Consider the following 27,557-nt stretch of genomic DNA (forward strand, 5'->3'; position numbering starts at 1 on the left):
CATCCTTTGTTACCTCCCAAAAGAAAAATTATTATGTCCAGTTTAAATTTCTCATAGCAATTTATTTTTCCTTTGCAGTTAACACATTTTGCTTTTATTCATAATTATTTTATCAGATCATTTGATTATTCAATTGCCTATAAATACAATGGCTTATCTCAATCCTCATCCTTCTTGACCTTTGGGTAAGATCTGATACATAGACCAACCCCTCCCTACTGGAAAGTTTCCCCTTTCCAGGTTTTCAAGTTGCTGCTCTATGACCACTCCTTTTCTCAGCCTCCTTTGTTGGACTATCATTCACATCTGTCTATCTAACTCTGATTGTACTCCAAGGCTCGGTCCTGTGCTCTCCTATTTCTCTCTCTACTGAGATGACTCTCTCCTGATGACTACACTAGTTCCTATGAGTTCAATTATTATCTCTAAACAGGTGACTTCCAGATCTAAGATCTCTAGTGAGTTCTAGTCCCATATAACTAACTACCTATGAAATATTTCCAACTGGATATCCTATACCTATCTTCTCAAACTTGACAAGCCCAAAACAGAACTCATTACCTTTCCTACTAAACCTGATGAGGATGGGAGCTAGACCCTAAAAAGGAAAAATCCTGGACTTTCCCACATGGCCAAATCTCTGGCATTTGCCTGAGGCTATAACCACATCAACTGGTTTTTCTTTGTGGCTACACCCAGTCTCCCAATTCTCAGTTACCCTTAACCTAGCCTGGCCCTCTATTGTCTTACCTCCCGGGCTGGGGCAGGGGGGGCCTCCATTTCCCACCCTTAATCCTATCTAGGCTGCATTCTCCCTTGGCCACCCCTGGAGTTCTATTACCTCATAGAATACTTGGCCACTCCTAGATCCCTCTTTAGTCTTTATATACATAGTCTTTATAGTCTTTCTATATATAAGGTCCATCTTGTCTCCATTAACACAATTCTTATAATCCTGCCACTGCTGGAATTCCTACAATCTAGCCAATAGCTCATAGATGCTCAGATTCCTTAAGAGTCTGGCTAATATGGCAGATCTTTAATAAACCTTGTCTTTGACTAAAAGAAGGCTTGGGTCAAATTCTTTCTGGCAGGACCAGTCCCAGCACCCCTAAACCTCTAGACCTCATCAAACCCACCTAGTTCACTTGCTGACAGCACCCAAATTCACATCCTTGACACTTCATTCTCCTTCACATACTATATTTCAGCTCATAATCGTCGCCACTGCATAACTGTCACACCCTGGGGTTGTTTTTTTTTTTTAATCCAAAAATTGGTTTATAACCTTTCATCACGTAATCATCGCATGGTATGATTCCGTTCGTCACGCTGCTTAAAAGGTAAAAAAGCAGCAACGTATTCACCACTGGCATAGTTATGCATTTATCTCTCACATCGTGAGCCATGAGCCTAGAATTCTCAGAGCACATGCATTGTCAGTATTCACTTTCAATTTTAACATATATTTATGAGTATTCCTAATCTTGCACCAAAGACAGTTTAGCAATAAATGATTCTTAAGTAATACCAGCACAGGTTTGTGTTTGTTTTTTAAAGCTTCACATAAGGATTGCACCAACTTTTGGACAAAAAGTCGCCACAAAATCTGCAACAATTATGCAGTGAAATACAGCACCCAATTAGTTGCCACATTTTGACAGTTTTACTTCCACATCACTTAGATCCCTCCCCTTCTCTCTGCCATCAGCAGCCTAGTTCAGTACCTTAACACCTTTCACTTAGATTACAATAACCTCCAAATTGTCTGCCAAGCTTCAAGTCCCCTCCTTTCCAATCCATCTTCTACCCACCTGCCAAAGTGATATTCTTAAAAAGAACTGGTTGGAACATTTCATTCCCCTGCTTGTTTTAAAAGCCCTTTTCAACCTGCCTCCAACCCAAATTTCTTGCCTTATTATATTACTGCATCCTTTCAAACATTCTATGAACCAGTCAAACTGATCTTGCAGTTTGTCTCTCATGATATTCCATCTCCCATTCAGGTCATTTATACATACTTTCTCCCATTTGAAAGCACCACCTCCTTGCCTGTAGATCTTGGAATCTCTATTTTCCTTCAAAACTAAGCTCAGAAGCTACCTTCTGTATGAGACTATTCCTGATGCTCCTAGCTGCTAATACGTCTACTCTGATATTACCTAGTGAGGGTACATGTTGTCTTCACAGGTAAAATATAAATTGCTGGTGGAAAGAGACTACTTTGTTTTTGTTTCCATATCCTCGAAGTATGTGACACATAGCAGGCTATTAACAAATAATTATTGGTTGAATAAATGTGTCTTATTCCCAAGACTATAAACTCCTTGACAGCAAGAGCTACTTTATTTCCTTTCATCACCAATTCCTAGGCACAATTATTTTGATATAAGAAATGTTTGTTGTAAACCTGTCCAATGTTCAAATTTGGATTTGAATATAACTCCCTTATACTCAATAAGCTTCACTGACACCATCTTGATTCTAGGATAAAATTCAGACTCATAGAATGACAGAATTTGGTTGCTGGAAGGATGAACTTAGTGACCACCTAATCGAAACAAACCAAAAAAGGAACAAATCCAACAAGTGGGTTATCTAGCCTCAACCTGAAGACCTCTTAAGAGGAGGAACCTTCCAGCTCTCCAGGCAATCCATTCCACTTTTGGACATTTCTATTGCCTAAAGTGACCTCTTCGGAACTTCCACCTACTATTCTTGGTGCTGCCCTCTAGTACCAAACAAAACAATTCAAATCCCTCTTTCACGTGACAGCTCTTCAAATACGTAGAGATGTGCTATCATGTTCCTTCTGAGCCTTCTCTTCTCCAGGTCAAACATTCCCCATTCCTTTAACCAAACTTTATCCTCTCAACACCCTTCACTATCCTAGCTGCTCTCCACTATCCTTCATACTCTCCAGCTTATCAATGCCCTTCTTAGTTTAGTAGTCTTTTCAAAAAAGGAAATGAGGTTAGTTTGACATAACCTATTCAGAATAAAGCCATGCAGCTTTTTTTTTACCCAAATCTCTCCTTCTCTAGTTAAATGTGTGCCACCATCTTTTTAATGAGCAATTCTAGAATTTTTCCAGGAATCAAAGCGAAGCTTATTGGCCTATAGTTTGTAGTCCCTATTCACTTCCTTTTCTGACATCTGGGGCAGCTACGAGCACCGGCCCTGGAGTCAGGAGGACCTGAGTTCAAATCCAGTCTTAGATCGGGCACTTGACACTTACTAGTTGTGTGACCCTGGACAAGTCACTTAACCACAACTGCCTCACCAAGAAAAAAAAAATCAAGACATTTGTTCTTCTTCAGTTGTCTATTTCACCCTTTTTTCATTGTTATTTCAAAAATCACTCAGCAGCGAAAATTTAAAAAAAAAAAAGTCTCAGCAAGAGTGTCTGCTAGTCCTCTCAGGACCTAAGAGCAGCTCAGTCTTTTACTATCTCTTTACTTACCTTGGGTATTAACTTCCTTTTCATACACTTCTGTTCTGTCAATTCCAGTGTAATTTTCATTCTCCTTTGCAGAGGAAACAGAAACAACTGCTTCTGGCAACTAGATAGCTCAATGGATAAACCACTGGACCTGGAGTCAGGAAGACTCATCTTCCTGAGTTCAAATTGGGCCTAAGATACACTTACTAGCTGTGTGACTCGGGGCAAGTCACTTAACCCTATATGCTTCAGTTTCCTCATCTGTAAAATGAGCTGGAGAAGGCAATGACAAAGTACTTCAGTATCTTTGCCAAGAAAACCCCAAATGGGATGGATCCTGAAGAGTCAAACATGACTGAAACAACTGAACAACAACTCATCCCAAGCAAAGATCCTATTGCTTCTTTGATCCTTTTTTCTTCCAATACAGAAAAAAAAAGCTTTTTTTGTTGCCCTTAGCTTCCCTAGTCAACCTCAGCTCATTCTGAATTTTAGCATTCTTTTGTCAGATGGCATGCTGACAACAATTGCTTTTTTTGGATTCACTTGACGCTCGGTAAAATTTTTTATATCCCCCTTAATTTTCTTCTGTGTATATATCTTTATTGTTTTTGTTTTGTTTTATTTTTTTTGGCTAGGCAATGGGGTTAAATGACTTGCCCAGGGTCACACAGCTGGTAAGTTTTATGTGCCTGACGCCGGATTTGAACTCAGATCATCTTGACTCCAGGGCCGGTGTACCCAGTGCCACCTAGCTGCCCCATCTTTATTGTTTTCTAAATGTGTTTCTTGTAAGCAATAGATTGTAGGGTTTTGATTTCTTATCCAATCTGCCACTCTTTTTATCAAATTGTTAAATCCATTTACATTTAAAGTAATACGTTAATTTATATTTTCCTCCATTTGTCTCTGATACTGGTTTTTTCAAGTTATGTTTTCCCCCCTCTTCTGTTATAAACACAGAACTATGCTTTTTTGGTTACTTTAGCATATTTTTTTTTGGTGGGTCTATTCCCCTTGGTTCTCTTCCTCCTCATCTCTCCTATTTTTTTTTTACCCCATTCCTTTGTGAAGTGCCTCGATGAGACTCAGCTACCTTCCAGCTATCTAGAAAAAAGAATCTGTCTCCAGCCAGACCACTTAAGTTGAACAATCTCAGTTTCAAAGGATGTGAGCCTCATGCTTTAGGGCTAGAATTCACCTAGATCAGACTTCCTCTATTTCTCTATCACAAACTCTAGGATGGAGTGGTCATTACCTCCAGGGTTCCAATCATTTGCATGCCAGCTATTAGCTCCTCCCTATTAGTATGAGAATCACATCTTGAGTAGAATTTCCCTTTGTTGGTTCCTCTACCAAATCACTAAAGCAAGTCAAGAAATAATTGGTGGCTCTGTTTTTGGCAGAAAGACTACTTCAGCAGATGTCTGGGTAACTGAAATCTTCCATCATTACTACAGCATGCTTTTGTGCCAGACTTGTGAGTTGTTTACCAAATTACTCATTTATTTCCTCTTTTTGGACAAGTATTCTGTAGTATATTGCAATTATAAAAATCACCTTTGTTTCTCTCTCCTTTGCCTTACACCCAAATGCTGTCCTATTTTTCCACTCTAGTTCCTGGATTTCTTCACTTGAGTATACCTTCTTAATGACCCTCCACTTACTCAACTTAAGCTATGACCCAGTCCTGGGTTTCATTCCACCATATCTCAGTAATTCATATGAAGCTAAATTTGCCTCCTTATATAAGGATTTCTAGCTCCCATTGTTTTTTGCCTAAACTATGGGCATGTTTGTATAGATATTTAAAGTTATGGGTTTTACTTAATAGTTCTTCTCTGATTTTTTTCTGTGAATTTCTTTTTCTTTCATAATGACTACTTTCTAGAGGATCTCACTTGGGAGATCTATATTGACAATCTCCTCCCTCTATTTTGCTCCGTTTGGCTTTTAAAGCCCTTTGGAGTCTGGTTCCTCTCTTTTCTTCTTTTTTCTATTTTATTTTCTTTTATTCTGAACTTAAAAAACCCAAATAAATAAGCATTTACATATACAATGTGAGACTGTTATAGCTGTCTTTATATTCCCAGGGCCTAGGATAAAACAGATGGTTAACAATACTTGCTTAATTAAATAGTATGTTGTTATTATTCTATTATTACCTAAAAAGATGGCAAAGCTGATGAAAATCAAACCCACCTAGGGTGGTGCCTAACCCCATATATTGTATCTTTTCATTTACTATAAGGAAATGTAGGTACTATATTTAAGTTCAGGATCATTTTGGGCACTGGTCTTAAAGAATATATAGCAAGGAAGGAAAAGTTAAGAGTTTTTAAATAATCAAAGAAAAGTTGTCTCTAGTATTGAGGATAATTGTCCTATGTTAAACTCATGACATCTGTGCTCGTAAAAGTACCTGGAAGAGTTATGGAATATTTCCCAAATAGCTCTCTATAGATTATTTTCTTACATTATTGGTTTTTTCTGAACTCATCAAAAATCTTAATGTCCCATTTTGGTCAAAAGGCTGGGCAGTTCTCTCCCACCTCACCCTTCAGGGAAAACCTTACTCCCCAGACAACTAAGATTGTTGCTGAAGGCAATAAAACAGATTTTTAAAACACCCACAAAAAAATAAGATTGAGAGTTTGCTTGGTTATATTTGCATAGAATTGGGGAACATGTCAAATATTCTTTTTTTGAACATTTTTCAACAAGCCATGTCCTCTCTCAGAGCCGAAAGCTGCACAAAGAAAGGAAATTTCAAAAAAAAAAAAAAAAATTCCATTTTCCTTGTTGAAGTCAGGTTAGGAAAGGTAAAAAGAAAAAGAAAAATAATTAAATATCTCCCTCTAGTGGCCATAAAAAGAAATACAGAGCAGATTTTGTAGGGGCTAGAAAGACAATTTTTTGTGTAGGGTGAGTTGAACAGTTTGAATTTTGTATATTCTTTTTACATAATAGCAGAAGGTAAATATACAAAAGGAAAATCAGCATATGCAATTATATAGTTCTATTCAAGCTTCTCAGAATTCCTCCCCAAATAGCTCAGCACCTCTGTACAATACACTTTGGGGCTTAGTCTGACTTTAGAATAGATGTCCCAGATGATTTGGGGAAGAATTTGAGAAGTCTCCCAGGCCTTCCTGACATGTCCTTAAACAATACCAGAATAACACTGGGGCTCCCAAAGATACTCAACATCAGAGTGGGGTTTGTTTAAAAGTAACTGCTATATAACAAAAAGTTTTGTTCACCTGCTACTATCTTTTCCTGAAAAATATTTCTACCCTTCTTGAGATAAATTCCATTTCAGTAACTTAAATTTTAAAATGTAAGACTAATTTTTTTCAGGACAGATGAAAGATTCTGAAAAGTTAAACTATAACTAACTAGTGATGGATAATGCTAACAAAAGGGGAAGGCATCTAAAGAAACCAATGAACCTACAAACCTCTCTGATTAGTTAAAATGTAAAAAGGACATGTATAAAGATGGAAAAGGGTAACAAGTAACCAGAATACAAGAATGAACAGAAACCAGTGACTGCTGAGAAGACTAACAGACCAAATAACCAGAAACTTGCAAAAAAGGCTAATGGCAACACAGAAGATGAAGGAAGGTTTAGCTTGCATAAATGGTACACATTAACAAGAATGAACCTTCAATTTAAGAAACAATAAAACAAAAGTATAATACTAGGAACACAAAACTAAGAAAAGTGAGAAGTTTGTAAGAAAGTAGCTAGTTACTTTGTTACTGCTAAAAGTAACTATTACTAACACTTGAGGCTTAGACATTGTAGTTTAGAGTCCTGAAAGAATCTGTAAATAGAAAGATCCTAGTATTCATAGGAAAAACTGAGCAATGTAAAAAGAATACAAGAAAACTGTAAAAGTCCTACTTTTCATCAAAAAGGAGAGATATCCCTAACAAAACCTTAGATAGGATTACTAAACTGGTGACTAATGAGAAGACTTGACAAACTCCAAGTACCAGCTCCCCATAGCAATCAAAAATTTCATTGCAGTGCTTTAATATTTTCAACAACTATCATTTGATTATAATCTATAAAAGGTCTAAGCTTCAATTTTAAATCATGTTCTTTGGGATTCATATTAATTGAACTTCCACATTGGCTCTGCCCAGGGCGTGGAAAAGAGAGTAAGTGGTTCTACATCTTTTTAGCTCATTTTTACATATGCCTTCTGTCATCTTGTCCTGATAACACCAGAGTCCTAGTTGGCTTTGGGGAAAGGGAAGTACTCAACTTGCCTAGAATTCTAAGTTCTAAGAGGCCTCTTAGAAACCACATCTCTACAAAAATATTTATAGCAGCTATTTTTGTGGTGGCAAAGAATTGGAAATGGAGAGGATGCCCATCAATTGGAGAATGGATGAACAAGTTGTGGTATATGAATGTAATGGAATACTATTGTGCTATCAGAAATGATGAACAGGTTGACTTCAGAAAAACCTGGAAAGACTTGTACGGTCTGATGCTGAGTGAAGTGAGCATAACCAAGAGAACGTTGTACACAATAACAGCCACGTTGTGCGATGACTAATATTGATAAATTTAACCCTTCCCCACAATACAAGGATCTAAGACATCTCCAAAGGCGTCATGATGGAAAATGCTGTCCACATCCCAAGAAAGAACTATGGAGTTTGAATGCATATCGAAGCACACTATTTGCTATTTTTTTTCTTCTGTTGAGTTTTGTTTCCTCTTTCTGGTAGTTCCTCCTATTGGTTCTAATTCTTACTTACAACATCACTAATGTGAAAATATGTTTAATAGGAATGTATATGTATAGCCTATATCAGATTGTGCGCCATCATGGGGAGGGTGGTAGGGAAGAAGGGGGAGAAAAATTTTAAACTCAAAAGCATATGGAAGTGACTGTTGATAAATCAAAATAAATTAATAAAAAAAAAGGAAATTAAAAAAAAAAAAAGAAACCGTATCTCCTTTGCTGGGGACACCTGAATTTATCCTATTTCAACTTGGATGTTTGGTATTTGTTGGGGATTAATCCAAACTTTCAAAGGGTATATAAATTAAATTTTAAGGTAAGCAAAAAAAAAAAAGTTTCATTAACTTTAAGTCAGTACACAGGCAAAGTTTCATTTTTTTTTGGACATTATTTGCCCATAACGGATTGCTATCCATATCCTAAAATAATTCATATTTTTACACACAGTATTTTAAGGTTATAAAAACTGATGTTTTATTGAAGTGAAACTGAAATTCTAAGAGATTAAATGACTTGTCATGGGTTTCAGACCTGGGACTCAAACTCAGATCTCCCCTGACTACTATACCATACTATGTCTGAATCTGTAGCCTTTATGGTTACTACAATTTAAAGTTGGCAACATTTTTCTTCATTAGTCAAATCAACAAGAATTTAGTAATAAACTAATCAACAAACATTTATTAAGCACCTATTATGTGCCAGGCACTGTGTTAGACTTTAGGTATACAAATACAAAGAATGAAACAATCTCTACTCTCAAGAAATTTACAACCTCTATTGGGGGAGAGATGAGTGTGTGTATGTGTGTGTGAGAGTGAGAGAGAGTGAGAGTGAGAGTGAGAGTGAGAGAGAGAGAGAGAGAGAGATCACTGTTGTTATTGTTTGTCCTTTGTTCCTGAAGAGGATCATGACATCAGAAGGTGATGCCATGACTTGCAAGTGAATTGGATTTAAGTGAAAGAGGGCTGTGCAAAGTCACCAGCCTCACTTTCTCCTCTGGAGCCATCTGGGTCCAGTGGCAAGATACAGATCAGTACAAATGGAGATGGCTCCATGTGTATGTATAAGTATATACATACACATATGTATATACCTGCATATATGTAAGTATATTCAGAATAATAGTAAAGAGAATAAATACAAAATAAATACAAGGGAGATAAATACAAGTCAGTTAGAAGGAGAGAACACTAGCAGATGGAAGGGATATGAAAGGCTTCATGTACAAGACAGGGCCTGAATTTCATCTTGAAGGGAGACAGGGACTCTAAGAGGCCTAGTTAAGAAAAAAGAGTATCCCAGGTATGAGGGATTACTAAAACAAAGGCACAGAGAGAAGAGATGGGGTTATCTTATGTGAGGAACAAATATAAGGCCAGTTTGTCTGGATTGTAAAATAAAGAGAAGGAAAGATATACAATAAGGCTGGAGAGAGAGATTGAGAACTGATTGTGAAGTCATTAAAAATCCAAACTGAGGAGTTCATATTTCATTACAGAGACAATAAGGAGCCAATGGAGTAGGGGAAAGACATGGTCAGACTCATCCTTATTAAGAAAAAAATCACTTTGGCAGCTGTATGGAGGATAGCTTACAGTGGGGAGAGATTTGAGGCAGAGTTTAAGTGAGAGGTCATAAAGGCCTGAACTTAGGTGGTGCTGGTGCAAGTAGATGTGGGCAACAAATCTTTATTAAGGGCTTACTATTTGCCAGGCACTATGGTAAGCACTGAAGATATAAAACAAAACAAAAAGAGAGACAGCTCCTGCCCTCAAAGAGCATACATTCTAATAGAGGAAGACAATACATAAAGAAGACCTAAAAAGTGGGTGAGAAGGCACCCACAAGAGGACATAATGGCAAAGTCTGCAGAGTCAGAAAAAGGAATAAAGTATGGCTGCCCCGGGCATATTCCCAAAATGGAGACTGACAGAAGGAACTCATCAATGGGAGAAAAGGGCTGACATGGTGGAAAGATGTTCCAGGGTGAGAAGGCAGCTGAGTTATGGTGATGAAGTCTAGGACAGTCAGAAGCCCAGTGAAAAGGGGAATAAAGCATGGCCAGCTGGCAATCCCAAATGGAAGTCTTAAAACTCATCAAGGGGAAAAATGGGCTGCTACAGTAGCAGAAATGAGAATGGATTAAAGGATGTTATGTGGAAATAGCAAGATTTAGAACTGGTTGGATATTTGGGGTAAAGGAGAATGAGGAATTAAGATTACACTAATGTTACAGATCTGGGACACTGGAAGAATGGTAGTACTTCTGATATAAATGGGCAAGTATGGAAGAGGGGTAGATTTGGGGAGAAAAAATTTATAAATTCTCTTTTTAGACATGTTAAGTCTCAGATGTCCAATTTAAAATTTCCAACAGGCTGTTGGGTAGACGGGAGGAAGAGAATCAGGAGACAGCATTGTTGTAAAAACTCAGAAAGGAGAAGGAATCCAGAAGATAGGATGGTCAACATGTCCAACGCAGCAGAGAAGTCAAAAAGAATGAGGACTGAGAAAAGTAGAGGCAACAAATCTAGACAGTTTTTCCTAGGAGTCTGGCTAAGAAGAGAAAGCTATTGGGGAATAACTAAAGAAATTATGGAATATGGAAATAACAGAACATTACTGTAACATAAGAAAAAAATAGACAGCTTCAGAGGAATATGGAAAGACATCTGTAAACTAAGACAGATCAAAGTGAGAATCTGGAGAACATTTATACCACAGGAACATTGTAGAGAACAATTTTCAAAGACTTTAGAACTCAGTGAGTGCAATGATAAACCATGAGACCAGAAGAATAAAAATGAAACATGCCACTCAAGTTATCAACTTAAAGTGGAGAGACATATATGGTCATAGCCAATACATGAAAATTATTTTGCAAGACTACATATATTATTTATAATAAAGGTATTGTTTTTCATTTGGATGTTGTTGTTTAGAGAGGAAGGGGGAAAGATAGTGGAACAGATTATAAATGCACGCAAAAATAAATAAGTTTATCTTTTAAGAATAAAGGGAATAAAGACATAGGGAAAGGAATCACTTCAAAAATAATGCAGGTTTCTATTTACTCACAGACAGAAAAGAACTAAAGAGGCAACATTTAAAGACAAAAACACTTACTTGAACTTTGCTGGTGAAAGAGGAGTAGGAGGAAACATTCCAGGTTCAAAAGAATCAAAATAAGTCACTGTCCAAGAAAAACTGCAACATGAGAATCCTGCTGTTAAGGATATAACAAACAAAGTCCAGAATCCTTGATAAGAGAGAAAGGGAGAGAGAAAAAAAAGAGTCTTGTAAGTTTTAAAACTCTTGAGCCCAGTTTTACTCAAACAGTATCCAATTTAAAACTCTTCTTTCTTCTGACCTATATGCCAGTATAAAGTTTAATAGAAGCCAAGAATAAGTAATAGACGAATGTTACTACTGTAGAGACAGAAGATAAATTATTAAATCAAAATTAGCAGAAATCAGTAAAATTATACTTAAAACAATATTCTATTTATAAAAAAAAGAGCATAAAAATGAAAGTTATAACTTTATATACTATCAAGATAAATGGACTCTTCCTTACTATACTTCATACTTTACACTTTATTTGTTGCCATTATTCCTTATCATGGCACTTTTTCCAGATGGGGCCCTTTCTATACCATACTAAGTGAATGCAGTTAACACCCTCCCATGATAAAGCCTGGCAACCTTACAATTTATCGAATAGCTCATACTGACAATAGCACTTAAAGGAGTGCTGGCCACTTCACATACATGATCCCATTTGATTCTCACAACTCTCATAGTTGTAGTCCTCTTATCTCAACAGATAAGGTCTTGGGAGCTGGCTCAAGAAGTGAGGTTCAGCGTCATTGTCCAGGGTCATTAAGCTGGCAAAATGTGAGTACAGATTCAAATCCACATTTTCCTAACTCCAAGTCCAAGAAAATCTCTAACATGCCACGTTGCCTCTGCACTCTATAGTATACTTTTCGAACTAATAGATTTATGATTTTTCCCTTTTCACCTTTGAATCTTTATCCCAATACCTGAGTAGTTCAAAGCAATCTTTTTTTTTTTAGTTAAAAGTAATCTTAAGCTTATTTAACCTTCCCTGTATTTGAAAATTGCTGCTATTTGTCCTCTGTTCTCAAAGAGGACCCTGACATAAGTGACATGATACCATGACATTCAAGTGAACTGGATTTAAGTGGAGGACTGTGCAAAGTCACCAGCCTCACTTTCTCCTCAGGAGCCATCTGAGTCCAGTGGCCAGATATGGATCAGGACAACTGGAGATGGGCCAGGACGCAGTGGGAGACCTTGGCCTTTTCAAGCTAAGGTCTTTAACAGATCTCAGTTTGACTGAAGCAGCACCCTTTCACTGACTGAGGCAAACAATGGCCTTTTAAAAAAAAAAATCTGGGAGGGGAAGACCCCTCCCCTTTTGGTTTCTGGCCAAAACAAAAACAATAGTTACTTACATTCATTCTGAGTCAATCATGGCCCAGTGACCAAATAGGGCTTGGTCTGGGACCAGAGTGATTTGGGGTTAAGGATGGCTTTTAAGAGAAAAAACTAAAACAAGAAAAAAAAAGTTTCAGAAATTAAAGTTTAAATGCCTTTGGGCAGAGAACTGGCAAGTAATGGTGTGATACACTATGTAGAGAGAGAAGAAAGAGAAGCAAAGGGAACTTTGCCCAACTAGAAGTGCCTTGTGTGAGAACAGGAATTAGGTCAGTGTCACTGGATGGAAGAGTGTAAGAAGTTTAAGTCTGAAAACCTTGTGGGGGGTAGGTTATGAAGGGCCTTGGATGACAATAAAGGATTTTGCACTTTATCTTATGGGTGATAAGGAGCCAATGGGAGTTTATTGAGTTGGGGTGGTAAGGGTGGGGGACATGGTCAGATCTGCTCTTTAGGAAAATCACTGAAACACTTATTAAGCACCTACTAAGAACAGGCACAGTGAGGAGAATTGCAAAGCAGGACAAAAAACAATCACAACTGTCAAAGAGCTCACAAAGTAGTAGAGGAATATAATACACAAAAGAAAATTGAAAAGGAAGTACAAGACTTGACCCTCCAGGGGAGCAAGAGTGCTTCATGAGGTGTGAATACCAAAGCTGACTAAATCTTGAAAAATGAAATTTCCCAAAAAAGAGTTTACTAGGGGCACGGTGAAGTCAAAGAAAACTAAAATAAGAACAGCTGAGTGGGAAATGAGATATCTGGGTTCAAGTCCTACCTCTGACAAATTAGTGTAATTCAGGGTTTCAGTACCCCAAAAACTTTCTTAAGATTACAAGTTTCAGAGAAAGCAAGGATCAACTATCTTTATGCTGATGGTTCTCAAATCTATTTATTCAATGCAAACCTCTTTACTGATCTCCAGTCTCACATCTCCAACTGCCTGACTTTACTGTCTAGTAGACATCTTAAACTCAACATGTCTAAAACTGAACTTATCTTTCCCCCTAAACCCTTTCCCCTCCCCAACTTCCCTATTACTGTTTTCTTTTGTTTTTTTTAGGCAGTTGGGGTTAAGTGACTTGCCCAGGGTCACACAGCTAGTAAGTGTGAAGTGTTTGGTCTGAGGCCAGATTTGAACTCAGGTCCTCCTGACTTCAGGGTCGGTGCTCTATCCCCATTACTGTTGAGGGTAACACCACCTTCCCAGTCTCCCAAGCTTGCAATCTCGACTCCTCACTATCGTACCAAGCTCTGCCCCTCCCCCTATCCAATCAGTAGCAAGGCTGGTTGACCTCAAGTAAACACCACCCCCCTTTTCTCCCTAGACATTGCCACCACCCAGGTGCAAGCCCTCGTTTTCTCATACCTAGAGTACTGAAATAACCTGCTGGTGGATCTGCCTGCCATAAATCTCTCCATACTTCAGCTCATCCTCCATTCAGCCACTATGATTTTCCTAAAGAGCAGATCTGATTATGTCCCCCAGCCTCCTCCTCACCCTTACCATCTCAACTCATTGGCTCCTTATCATCTCTAGGATAAAGAAAAAAATCCTCTATTGGCATTCAAGGCCCTTCTTCAAAACTTACCCCCCACATTTTTCAGACTTCTACCACCTTATACTTCTTAACCTCTTTCACCCAGTGACACTGGCTTCTTTCCTGTTCCTCAAATAAGGTACTTCATCTATTCACTCTAGGCATTTTCTCTGGCTGTCCCCATGTCCGGAAGGCTCTCCTTCCTCCTTTCTGCCTCTTCTTTCCTATCCAGTTTAAATACCACATTCTATAGGAAGTCATTCCCCATCTCTGTTTTTTCTGTATATAGCTTGTTGGTAATTGTTTGCTTATCTCCCCCATTAGATCGTGAGCTTCTCAAAAGGCTTTTGCTTTTCTCTGTACCCTAGAGCTTAGCAGTGTCTGGCATAAAGTAGGCACTTAAAAAAAAAAAAAAAGCTTACTGACTGACCTGCCTGGAGAGGGAATTTTCTCATCGGAAACTTTCTTTATCAATGAAATCACATATGTAGTCCCATCTTCTGTTTAATCTAAATCTGGTATCTGAAAACTACTTTTGCAGAAAAATTCTATCTTTTAAAAAAGAATAAGTAAACATTAACAAATATGCTCCTATAACTATATTTAAATATTGCTGGATTAGCTTTCTAAGTGTCCACAAATGTTCTTATCTATATAGAGTATATCCATATTTCTTTTTACATAACTGTAGTCAGTGTCTCCATCAATCAACAAGTATTTATCTTATATGGTGTTTGTACATAGTTGTCTAAATGCTGTCTCTTCCATTAGCTGTTAGCTCTTTGAGAGCTGGGACTGTCTTGAGTCTTTCTTTGTACTCCCAGGACTTAACAGTACCTAGTATACAAGAGGCACTTAATCTTTATTGACTTAATTAAGCATCTATTTCCAAGGTACTCCTCTGGATCTGAGAGGTAAAAATCAATGAAACAAATTCAGTTCATTTCTTCTCACAACCACAATTTCACATGGGTATCTAAAAAATATTTATCTTAACTATAATCACAATTCATTCAGCCATTCCCCAATGATTTGACATTGAAACATTGGCTATTTCTAGTTTTTGTAATAATAGTCACTATAGCTCTTTTTGCGGTGGCAAAGAATTAGATATTAAGGGGATGCCCATCAATTGGGGAATGTTTGAACAAGTTGTGGTATATGATTGTGATGGAACACTACTGAGCACGATGTTTTCAGAAAAACCTGGACTTACACGAACTGATGCAAAATGAAGTAAGTAGAACCAGGAGAACACTGTACACACAGTAACAGCAATATTTTATGATTATCAACTCTGAATGACTTTAGCTATTCTGAGTAATACAAAGATTCAAGACAATTCCGAAGGACTTATGAAAAGTGCTATCCACCTCCAGAGAAAAAACTTATGGAGTCTGAATTCAAATAAAAGCATATTATTTTTTACTTTCATTTTTTCATGACTTTTTAAAAATCTCTTTTCTTTCACAGCATGACTAATACGGAAATGTTTTGCATGACTGCACATGTACAATCTATATCAAACTGCATAACACGTTAGGGAAGAGAGTGGGGGAGAATTTGAAACTCAAAACCTTTTTTAAAAGAATGTTTAAAATTATTTTTATATGTAATTGGGAAAAATAAATTATTTTAAAATATCGCTATAAACAACTTTTTTTTTTAACTTTCTGATAATTCTCTCAACATATTACCAATATTATTGGACCAGAGAGTATAATTATGCTGGTGACTTGCCTCATCAAAATTATCATTTTAAATTTATCCCCATTTTGTGTGGGCAGGTAAGTGGCTAAGTGGCTAGAGTGCCAGGCCTGGAATCAGGAAGACTCATTTTCCTGAGTTCAAATCTGGCCTTAGACACTAACTCTGTGGCTCTGAATAAGTCACTTAACCCTGTTTGCCTCAGTCTCCTCATCTATCTGTAAAATGAGCTGGAGAAACCACTCCAGTATCTTCGCCAAGAAAACCCCAAATGGGGTCATGAAAAGTCAGACATAACATTTTGTGTGAGGCTGAACATTTTTTCAAAATTATTTGTAAATTTGTTTCCCTTTTATAAATTGTCGATTAGGATCCTTTTATAACAGTTCCTTTAGGAACTCGATTTTGCTTGACCATTTTTATCAGGCCCTTGTAATTCTGATGTTTTTGTTATATTTGTGATAGTGCCCCATTTTTAAAGTTTGACTGTTACTATATAGAAATTTAATTGTTATAAAATCCAGTATCTTGAATTTGTCTACCTCATTCCCAGTATTTGATAATTATCTTCCCTTTCATAATTGTTATTTTCCTCAATCATTTTAAAAAATAATTTCCAATGTTATCAGATAGCTGAATTTTATTATAGGGAAAAGTGAGACTCCAAGCTTATTTTTTTCTATATTACTAACAAATTTTTCTTATGGTATTTCTGAAATAATGAATCCTTCACTCAATTTTTATTTTCTATAGGTTTATCAAATTAATCTTTGACATGTATTTGGTTTGACATAGTGTGGTATTGTAAGCTAAATCCTAACTCTGCTTCTACCTTCTAGTGTGACTGTGGGAGTTACTTAACCTCTGGGTCTCAGATCCTTATCTTAAAATGAAGGGATTGGGCTCTACAACTTTTTTTTTTTTTTTTGGGCTCTACAACTTCTAAGGTCACTTCTTGTTCTAAAACTATCATCATATAATGCTAGTAACTTCTATTCTTTCCAACTGTTTTTTCCCTATTTTTTCTACCCAGTACTTTTAACCAAAACCTTTTGTAATTTTTTTCTATCTTCATCAATTTTTCTTAAGAGTATGCTCCCAACATCTTTGCCAATCACAAAAAGGGCCAATTTAGAAAGAAAAGAACCTAAGAAACCCCATCTGCCAGTAATTAGAATTAAAAATAGTAAAGAGTCAATACCTCTTCCTTATTGCCCAGCTAATGGATATTAAAAAATGTTCAGCTGAATTGTTACTATCAGTTGCTCTCACTATTTTAGGATTGCTAAGCCTATTACCTCTACCACCCTTTGCCCTATGCCTCATTTCCCTTCCTAAAGCCAGGAATTGGTCCACTTAGCTCTACCTCCAATCAGTCCACTGACATCCGTAGGAATCCTTCAGTACTTGCCCTACTGATACTTGGCCGTTCGCCTATGATACAAATATAAAAGTGATTTTATCTGGGTTCATTTTACCTGGTTCCCATAGAATCCATTATCTCAAGTATTTCTGCCCTTCTATTTTATGAAAGAAAAGCCAGGATTTAATTTTCTCCAACTCCAAATAAATCAGCATTTCAATTTGATTCAATATAATTTCTTGAAGTGAAAACATATGCTCCTGTTCCATAATCCCAACTCTACAGATCTTTCCAAAGTATGAGGCATCTCCATAACCCAGTTACACTGAGAGGCTAATAGAAAAAGCAATTCATTAGTCATTGAACACAAGTTATCAAATCCAATCTGTCACCAAGTCTAGGATTTACCCTTTACTCTCAGCTCCTACTGCTACCACCTTAAAATAGAAACAAGTCCTCTTATACTAGGACTATCTTAATAGCTTTCAATCACTCCCATAAAATCCTGAAACATTGTTTTAATTCCTAGGTGAAGAACCTAAGGTAGCTCCCTATAGCAGAGTCTGAATTTTTCTATCTTGTTTTTAATACCTTCTATAATCTAAATCAATTCTACCTATCAAACTCCATTTACCACTACACTTTCTAGCCAGGTCATCCTCTTGATATTTCTCACAGATGTCCCTCCTGCTTTGAATAATGTTTAAGTATTATACTTTCACCAATTAATATAGTTAACACACAAGTCTATGTAGAAAGATTCTTTGCTTGGGCTTGATGTCTACAATATAAGGGATCCATTCAATCATATCTTGTGGAGTCAATTTTCATAGAATCCAGAATTGGGTCAGTAAATGAAATATCTTGGCAGCCTTGACTAATAATTCAGATGCCCACTTGTATTATTTTTTCATGTACTGCAGACTTTCACTTTCATTCTGCTTATCTAAAACCTCCAAGTTCTTCAAGGTGGAATTCAAGTTTCACTTTCAGAGAAACTTTCCTGACTGCTCAGGACCAAGCAGTTTGGCCTTATTTTCTAATTATCATGAATATGAATAATTCATTTATACAGTTCTTTTGAAGTGTGCAAGTATTAACCCCATCATATGCACGAAGACACCAAGACTAAAAGATATAGTTTCCAGGATACATATGGGATTTTAAGACTAATTTTAATAACATTTTTGATAGTGCTATAAAGTTGACCTTTTGTTTGTACTATCAACTTCACAAAACTTTTGAGTTATACTTCACATACCTTAAATCAATACGTGTTGTTAATGATCGCTTTATCATCTCAGGAGACTAAAATATCATTGAGGGCAGGTACTATCTCTTATATTTTTTTTTAATATTATTATTATAATTATTTTAGGCAATTGGGGTTAAATGACTTGCCCAGGTTCAAGTGTTTGGTCTGAGGTCACATTTGAACTCAGGTCCTCCTGACTTCAGGGCTGGTGCTCTATCCACTGCGCCACCTATCTGCCCCTCTTATAATTATTTTTGAAACACTTCTCTGCCCCCAGTACCAGCTGAGCAGTCTTATGCATATAGTAGGTAAACAAAACCAAACCAAACCACTTAGCTGATTGATCTCGATATGACCCTAAAGATATTATAACCTACCTTTGAGTCCTCGGTTTCTGTGCCCATATTGTGAGAACAATTTATATTTGGAAAAGTACTTTAAGTCACTCAGAAAGCACTACTTTAACAGACTACGCTGTATTATCTTATCACATTGGACATACATATCATACAATTTAAAAAGCTGTCACCACTATTAGCAAGGTAACATTTTAGGACAAACTACTTTGGAATGTGAATTTATTAGACAGCTATATTTATTTAGTGATACTTCACATTTTCATAGCTGCTATAGCTTAAATGGAGACATTTTTGCCCAAAAAACAACAAAAAAGAAATCACATTATTATTCATATAGATAGTACACACCTGACAAGACTTAGGGTCTTAAGCATTATGTTCCAGCCAGTTGTGCACTGACATCATTCCTAGTAGAAAACCCAGGTTGGAATCTAAGTAGACACTACAAAATGAGAGGCAGAGTGACACAGTAGAGAAGGCACTTGATTTGGAGAGGATCAGATCTAGGTTTAAATCACACATGGGTCCTTCCTAAGTGACCTCAGACAAATCAATTCTCTGGCTTATCTTTGGCTGGAAAGTAAACTAGATGTTTATGATTCAATTCAGTTCTAAACTTTTTGATTCTAAAGACAGCTTCAATCTGAAGGAGAAAATCTTGATGAGTTTAGGAATAGTGGAGAAGTAACACTTAAGTGGGACATACCTTTAAGTTATCTAGAGAAAAAAAAGAGCTCCATTGAAACTCTTCTGTATTTTAGTTCTAATATAGTAACAGTAACATTTCAGCACTAGAATACTATGTCTTGTTTTTTATGTATCTTCTTGAAAAAGTATGCACTACTCTAGAGACTATATTTGCTTTGTTTTAGCTTAAAGTCTGATGAATTCAAGCAGTAGTTCATAGACTATAAAGAATACTACAGGGGCAGCTAGGTGGTGCAGTCAATAGAGCACTGGCCCTGGTGTCAGGAGGACCTGAATTCAGATCTGGCCTCAGACACATAACACTTACTAGCTGGGTGACCCTGAGCAAGTCACTTAACCCCATTGCCTAGCCAAAAAAAAAGGAAAAGAAAAGAATACTACAATGCCATGGTCTCGAAATAATAAAAGCATCTGGAAAATTATGGAACTCCTGTGAATAAATAGACATGCAATATCCAATCTTCAAGTGTTTTGATCATTTCCTAGTGAGGGGAAAAAATAGTCACACAATAGTGTGAATGGGGTAGATAGCTATTTTTAATAGTTTAGATATATGTCTCACAACGATTGCCCTATGAACACGTTTCCTTGTAAAAAAGGAATATTATGCTTTAGAGAATCTGTTTATACAGCGTTTTAAATAACATTCTAGAAAGGGCCAGATATTTTAGATAGGGGACTTTGAGCGATATCTGTTATTCGCAATTACTGGAGTACCTAATCTAATACTAATAATTAATCTCCTCTGCAGAGGGAATTTCCTCAAATAGGAACAATGAGGGCCACAAACTATTTTTCCAGATCACCAAGACAGAAGAGTACTCTTTCTTTAGGGAAGAGAAGAGACTAAGAGGACACACACATCAAGGTAACAAGGTATGGTATCTTTGATGTTGCCAATGTGGGGACTATTTCCACTAATGCATATTATAGCTCATCTATGCCTTATCCTATATGATTCTTGTATTTCCACAAAGGCACTATCTAAGATGCTGACAGTCTTCATTTAGTTCTTATAGGTTACCACTTATAAATGAATAATTAAGTTACCACTATTCAGGCTGTCCATGTTACCTTCTGCCCACTCTTCTTCCTGTCCTGCACATCCTTGCTAATGTCTTTCATACTATTTCTGAAGTGCTATTTGCTTTTGACAATCGATCATAGATCAAAAATCTACAATGCCACAGTCTACTTAAACTTAAATTATCCATTGGTTGATATCATTTTGATTCATTTGAGATGGTATTATTATTCTTCATCTATTAGGGTTTCCCTATATAAGTTCATATGCCAACCTCTTGGATGACTATGGATCTCATTGCAGAGGTACTATAGTGTAGGGCTTCTTAAACTTTTTCAATTCTTGACCCTTTCAGCACTTCTTAAACTGTGGATTGAGACCTCATATGGGGTTTAAGTCTAAGAAGGGCTACAGTGTTCTGGAGCTCCAGGCAATCAGTACAATGTCATCTACACACAGGACCAGCTGGAAGTCCTTACCATTTAGAGGAAAAATCCTATTTGAATTTTGCTCAGGACATCCCCCATGACAACCCCAAACATTTTTTGAAGAATAAATAAATCTTATACCTTGATTGATGCCAATGTGGAGAGGAAAGATAAATAATTTCATCTTTGTGGTTGTACCTGTCATAGAACCTCAAATATTTAACATATGCATAGCATGCACCTTGCTGAAAGTCTACTGAATATGCTTTTTGCTGTTATCAAAGAGCAAAGCAGACATTAAGTTTAAAAGTCTGATTAGAAAATATATATAAAAAGGAAAATGCCAGTGTATGTCTCACCCTCTCACACACACACACACACACACACACAAAACAGGATCTGAAGGGGAAAATCCTTTTGCCCTCTTTCCAGAAATATTCAACATACCCACTATTTAATCAATAGCCTATCTTTTAGTGGCTACTTATAAAGACTGATTATTTGCTTTTGCAAAGCAGAAAAAACACTAGAAAGTGAAGGACACCAATTTTGCATACTAACAGATATTTTATTAAGTTTAGCACTGTGATCCATCCAAAACAAATAAATGGCACAAATGATTTTAAAAAGTGGCATAGCATTCTGATGACTTAAGTTCTGGCTCCAAAGTGCTATTGCCTTCTTGTAGGAACAATGTACAAACCCATATACATGCCTATAAACCAGTTATCCCCTCCTCTCCAAAAGCCCTGTTATACCCACACACACAAATTTAAGAGAGTTAGAAGGTAGCTTACCTTCACTAACTTTTTCTAATCCCCGGACCAGCATTTCCCAATATATATTTTGGCTCATTAACAAAGCTAGTGCATAATTAGTCAGCTAGGCAGCACAGTGAAAAGTGTGCTAGATTTAGGATTCAGGAAGATGAGTTAAAATCCTACCTCAGTAATTTAATTGCTGGGTAACCCTGGGCAAGTCATTTAACCACTTTCAGCCTCAGTTGCCTAATCTGTAAAGTGGGGATAATAACAGCACCATTTTACAGAGGTGCTGTTCGGAACAAATGAGATAAATGTATAAAATGGTTTGCAAATCTTAAAGTGCTACATAAATATTACTGAGCCCATTTAATGGAAATATAAGAATTGTAACTAGTAATCTACAAAATCAGCATTGTAGCCCTTTTTTCTTCTGAGTCTGCCATGGCTTTTTCTTCTAAATAATCTTCCTGTTATTTTTACTTAATTTTTACTGTTATGTTACAAAATAGTAATGGTAAGATTTTGAAAGACCACTTCCTGGAGTTAGACCTAAATAAAGATGTATGGGAAGTGGGCCTCGGATGAGAGGCTTCATCATTTCTTACTTTCAGGGTATGTCAAACAGTTCTGATACTATAAATGACCTAAGTACAAATACAACCCAGTCAACAAAGGATTTTGTGAACATCTGAAAAGAAGTGGCAAGCTTTTTAACAAGATGAAGGATTAACTATTGGAGAATGAGTGATGTCATAAAAACAGGTTTCACAGAAAGATGGCACTAGCCAGAGATCACAAGGCTGTTAGCTTGTTATTCAGTACAGCTGAAAACCAGCCTCCCCCATGGATAGAACCAGCCTTAAATGGCTAGTAAATATGCTTCAGACTAACTTTAATAAGTAAGTCTTTTCAGAGATTTTCAGAAAAGATAAAGAGATATATTCAATATTGCAGCAAAACAGCTTTAATGACTGCAGCAAGAGAGGGGAATGTCTTCAACCATTTTGGAGGGCAGAGCAGCTTAGCTCAGAGCCAAAGGAAATCCCTGGAAACAGGCCAAGAGATGATGCTGGGAAGGATTAAAAAAACTTTGCAAGACCTGGTAAGCATTTAGATCCTAAATTTCCTACATGATAAGTTTTCATCTTTTTTTTTTGTTTTGCATCCAATACTGACAAGGTTGAGGTTCAGAAGAATGGACGCCTTATAACCCGTGCTTGCGGAGGTAACCTTTGTCTATATAGCAACAACAGGAAAATGTGTTTCTATGGTTTGGAGGGAAAAGGGTGATATTTCCCAGCTATTTTTTTTTAAATATTAACCCTGTCTTGGCTCTAAATCAAATTTTCCATATCTCATTTAGGATAGCTTAAGGTAATCGACCTCCTCCCCATTAGCTAGGAACCCCTTTCAGTGCTGGCTAAATTCAGCAGTTCAAGGGCCTAGAAAGAGTCCATGGTGATAGAGCAGATAAAAAGCCAATTAACTCCTTATGGAAAACGGTGGGAATATTTATGGACTTTGATAATTTAATCTACTCTTTCAAATTCCTTCTATCCAATTTTTCTTAAAATTGACTAACATGCCTTTCAAATATGAGATAAATACCAAAGGAAGGAAATGGGTTAGTTAGGACTGAATCCCATTACCACTCTTTAGAACCCATTTTATCATTTGGTATAATCCCCCAACCTTGATTTGTATATGATCTATTTATCTGCACAGTAAGTTTCACAGCTGGGGAAAAAGTAAAATATCAAGTAAATCAATTGCCTATTTTGTTCATACCTAATAAACCAGTCTCTACACCATCTTCAGTCTTCAAATTCTCAGCATGCAATTCTGCAAATACAAAAGAGGGCTTATGTTGATAAGAAATTTAATTCCCAATAAATCAGCAAGCTTTTATTCACCAATTATGTGAAAAGAACCTGGAATTAAAAAAAAAATCCCAGTCCTCAATAAGCTTATATTCTAGTAAGTGAAATAGGTATACACATAAAGAAATACAAAGTACAAGGTAATATTGGAGGGTGAGAGGTAGTGGTGATCAGGAAAAACCTTGAGTAAGAATTCCTGCTTAAGTACTGAAGCTAAGGCTTCTAAGAGTCAAAGGAGTAGAAAGTCATTCCTCAAATGTACAGACAGATTATCACATGTAAAGGACATCAAGGAGGCCAGTCTGGCTAATTTAAAGAGTCTTAGGACAGGACATGTAATAAATCTGGAAGGCGAGCTGAAGTTAAGAGACATTTTTTATTGTATCTCAGAAGCAGAAGGGAGACATACAATCTTTTTGAATAACATGGTCAGACCTATGCTTTAGTAATATCACTTTGGCAGTTGTGTGAAAGATTGAGAGGTGAGGTACTTAGAAGACCAATTAGGAGGCTTTGGTAATAGGCCAGGTAAGAGGTGAAACGCTGGAATGAAAAGAAAATTACAAGTAACAGATGTAAGAGCTTGTAAGGGCAGAATTTTCACAACTTGCCTAGGGTGACTCTAAGATTGTGAACTCTTGTGATGAGGATGGTAATACTCTAAACACAAATAAGGAAATTAATTAACAAGGGGAAATTTAGCACTGACAGATCATATTAAACGGGTATTTTGGGGTGGAAATTAATCGTTCAACCAGTATGCTACATTGTCTTTTCCATATGAAACCTACCATGGTAGGATACCAGGTGGCAATGCCTTCTATTAGGAATCATGGAAAATGAGGGAAATAAAGTGGATTCTGGATTGAGTTCCTAAAACTTCCTCAAGCATCAGTTAAAGTCCCACCTTCTACAGGAAGCCTTTCCCAGTTTTAATTTCAATGCCTTCCTTCTGAGATTATTTCCTACTTATCCTGTATACAATCTGTTCGTTTGTAAGTTGCCTTCTCCATTAGACTATAAACTCTTTGAGAGAAGGGGCTGTTTTGGGCCACTTATATTTATCCCTAGCACATAAAAGAAACTTAATAATGCTTATTGACTTGACTTGTAGCTATATATGCAAGTATTATTAATACATTCCTGTAAGGTTTCATATAAGTAGGGTAGGTAGGTACTATCTTCACTTGACAAAAAAACAGGCATTGATAAGATAAATGGTCTAAATTCAGAAGTGTTTCCAAACTTTTTTGATCCTACACTTCTTATCAATAAAAAAAATTTTGAGCACATACCCCTGTGTAAATTTACTTATTTATAAGTTATAAACATGTACTACTGCACTAATTATCCATATTGCAAAACTTCCACAAAATATTATGATGAAGTATCTTATCCTATAATATGTAACTATAGGAATGAATACAGGAGTTATAAGCATGGTCAGACCAGCACTTCAGGATAATCCCTTTGGCAACTGTGTGTAGAACAGACTGGAGAAAAGAGATCTGAGACAAGAAACCAAATAGAAAGTTACTGCAATAGTCTAGGCAACGGATGACGACAGCCTGAAGCAATGCAGTGGCTGGGAGTAGAGAGAAGAGTACACTTTCAACTCATGTACTACCAGCTAGTATACAGTGTTCAGGTCTCAGGTTATAACTAACTGTTCCAATGGGTCCACATAAGACCAAAGGGGAGAGATTGGGAGAGTGCATAGCTATGCAAAGATGCAAAATCGAGTTGTTATGCAGTAATAGATGAAGCAGGGGTAGTATATCTGTGTTGGAAACAATCCTAGGGAGTCAGCTGATTATGAAATAAACAGTGAGATGTGATCCTCATATCTACTACTACTGCTTGATCTCCACTGCTAATTTTACAACAAAAGTCCCAGAAATTTATTGTTGGAAGTTTGAGCCATTTTAAAAAGAGGCCCTAACTGGAGCATTTCCATTTGACTGGTTTGCAGACTTTCATAAAAGGAAAAAAAGAAAAAAGTCTCTATTTCCTTTAAAAAATAAAAATGGCAAAGACAAGTAATAAACTGAGCTAACATAAGCTTCAACACGATGAAATCAGTATACTAATCTCTGTGGGACAGTAGGTGGTGAATAGCTAGTTGGTGCAGTGGATAGAGCTGGGAATCTGAGTTCAAATCTGGCCTTAGACTCTTCCTAGAGGTGTGACCCTGGGCAGGTCAGTTAAACTTGTTTGCCTCAGTTTCTCATACGTAAAATGAGCTGGAGAATGACATGGCAAATCATTCCAGTATCTTTGCCAAAAAAATCCCAAACGGGGTCAAAAAGAATAGAACACTGAAACGACAGAACAAGTGGGGCAGTAAGGTATCCAAGCTTAAGACCCCACCGCCCCGCCCGGCCTTTCGGCAAGAAGCCTTTACCAGTCGTTACTTAGTGCCTTCCCTCTGAAACCTGTTGCCCATTTTAACCTGTATAGACTTGTTTGTACATAATTGTTTCCACGTACTTTTCCAGGAATTAGACTGTGAGGTCCTTGAAAGCAGGGGCTGTCTTTGGCCTTTGTTACCACCAGCACTTAACACAGTGCTTGGCCACCGATTAGGTGCTAAATAAATACTAGCTGACTACTAACTGCTAAGCCGAGGTCCCACCCCCTACACCCAGCGTCTGCACTCCATTGCTGTCCCCCACTTTCCCCGTGCAGCTCGAGTACCTTTCACGATCATGTAGATGATAGCTAGGAGGAAAGCAAGAAGGGCGGCGAAGAGAAGAGAACAGACCACCGAGAGGATCTGCACCGGCCACCGCCGGCCCCGGGGAGCTCGGGCGGCCTCAGGTACCCTCGGGGTGACCCCATTGTGTTTATGGGGCTGAGGCGGCGGCGTGTCGGCCGAGAGCTCGGCTCGGAGATCCCGGACCACTTCGTTTATCCCTTCTTCCTCGTAGTCATCCTCTCCTTCCCCCCAGCTACCCCCAACCTGGGAGGGGGAGGCGTAGGCAGGGAGGACCAGGCTGGCCGGAGGCCCGACTCGGCGGTGGCGAATCGAGCGGCTCCCGCTAGCAAAGAACGACATGGCGGGAAAACTGGCAACGTAACCCGGAAGCTCAGGGGTTTCCTCCCGCCCCCCCTCCCCCATTGGCCAATTAGCGCCCCAAAGACTCCCCGGTGCCTACCAACGAAGGTGGGGGGGGTGTACCCCAGGGATGAGGAGGGGGCAGGAGCGCTTGGAAAAAGTGTATCAGAAAACGAACTCGACACTGGGAGCTGAGGGAGGGGGAAGGCCGAGGGAAGCGGGAGAAGGCGGAGGAGAGGACGGGAGGAGAAGGCGGACATCCCAAAAAGTACAGTCCCCTCCCCTCGGGGTGTCTGGTCCTAGTCCCGAGACCTCCGCCTCCGCCACCGCGTAGCCTCCAGGCAAGCCGAGCACGTCCCAGCCCAGCCGGTCCCTCCTAAGCCGCAAATCCGGGCGCTCGGTCCTAGAGCCCGACGCCATTGCTGCCGTCCGCACCCCCTCTGAAACCCCTTCCCTAGTCCGTCCGCTTTTTTTTCCGTCCTCCCCTTCGAGGCACACGAGGGGACTTTCTCGGTTTCCGCCTAAACAGCATCTTTAGCGCGCGACGGCCTGTCTCTTCCTTTGCCTAAACTGCTTTTCCCCATCCCCCTACTCGGCTTTCAACCTTCTCCCCACTTCCACACTCCCCTTCTCGCGCAGTGCCGCGTCACGCTCCCCCTCTTCACCCCGGCCATCGCGTGCTTCGCCAGTCTCGCGCTTTCTCACCCGGTGCCTTCCGCGTCCTCGAGCCCCCTCCTCTTCCCCTCCTCCCTCCCCTTTCCCCCCCCTCCCCCGCCCAACCTCGAGCGTCGC

At 38.2% G+C, this 27,557-nt stretch overlaps 1 protein-coding gene across 1 annotated transcript in view; it reads right to left on the minus strand.

Annotated features, from left to right (window-relative positions):
* LOC114045877 (ADP-ribosylation factor-like protein 6-interacting protein 6) overlaps positions 1–26,828 on the minus strand; it is a 51,922-nt gene extending 25,094 nt beyond the window's left edge. Inside the window, exons 1-3 of the mRNA XM_027866057.1 lie at positions 26,405–26,828; positions 23,616–23,669; positions 11,338–11,470 (exon numbers count right to left, since the gene is read on the minus strand). Coding sequence (XP_027721858.1) covers positions 11,338–11,470; positions 23,616–23,669; positions 26,405–26,828 — 611 coding nt within the window. The remainder of the gene's footprint in view (positions 1–11,337; positions 11,471–23,615; positions 23,670–26,404) is intronic.
* Positions 26,829–27,557: the final 729 nt, after the last annotated feature.

Source organism: Vombatus ursinus, unplaced genomic scaffold (assembly GCF_900497805.2).
Source record: "Vombatus ursinus unplaced genomic scaffold, bare-nosed wombat genome assembly UNPS02014779.1, whole genome shotgun sequence".
NCBI lineage: Eukaryota > Metazoa > Chordata > Mammalia > Diprotodontia > Vombatidae > Vombatus > Vombatus ursinus.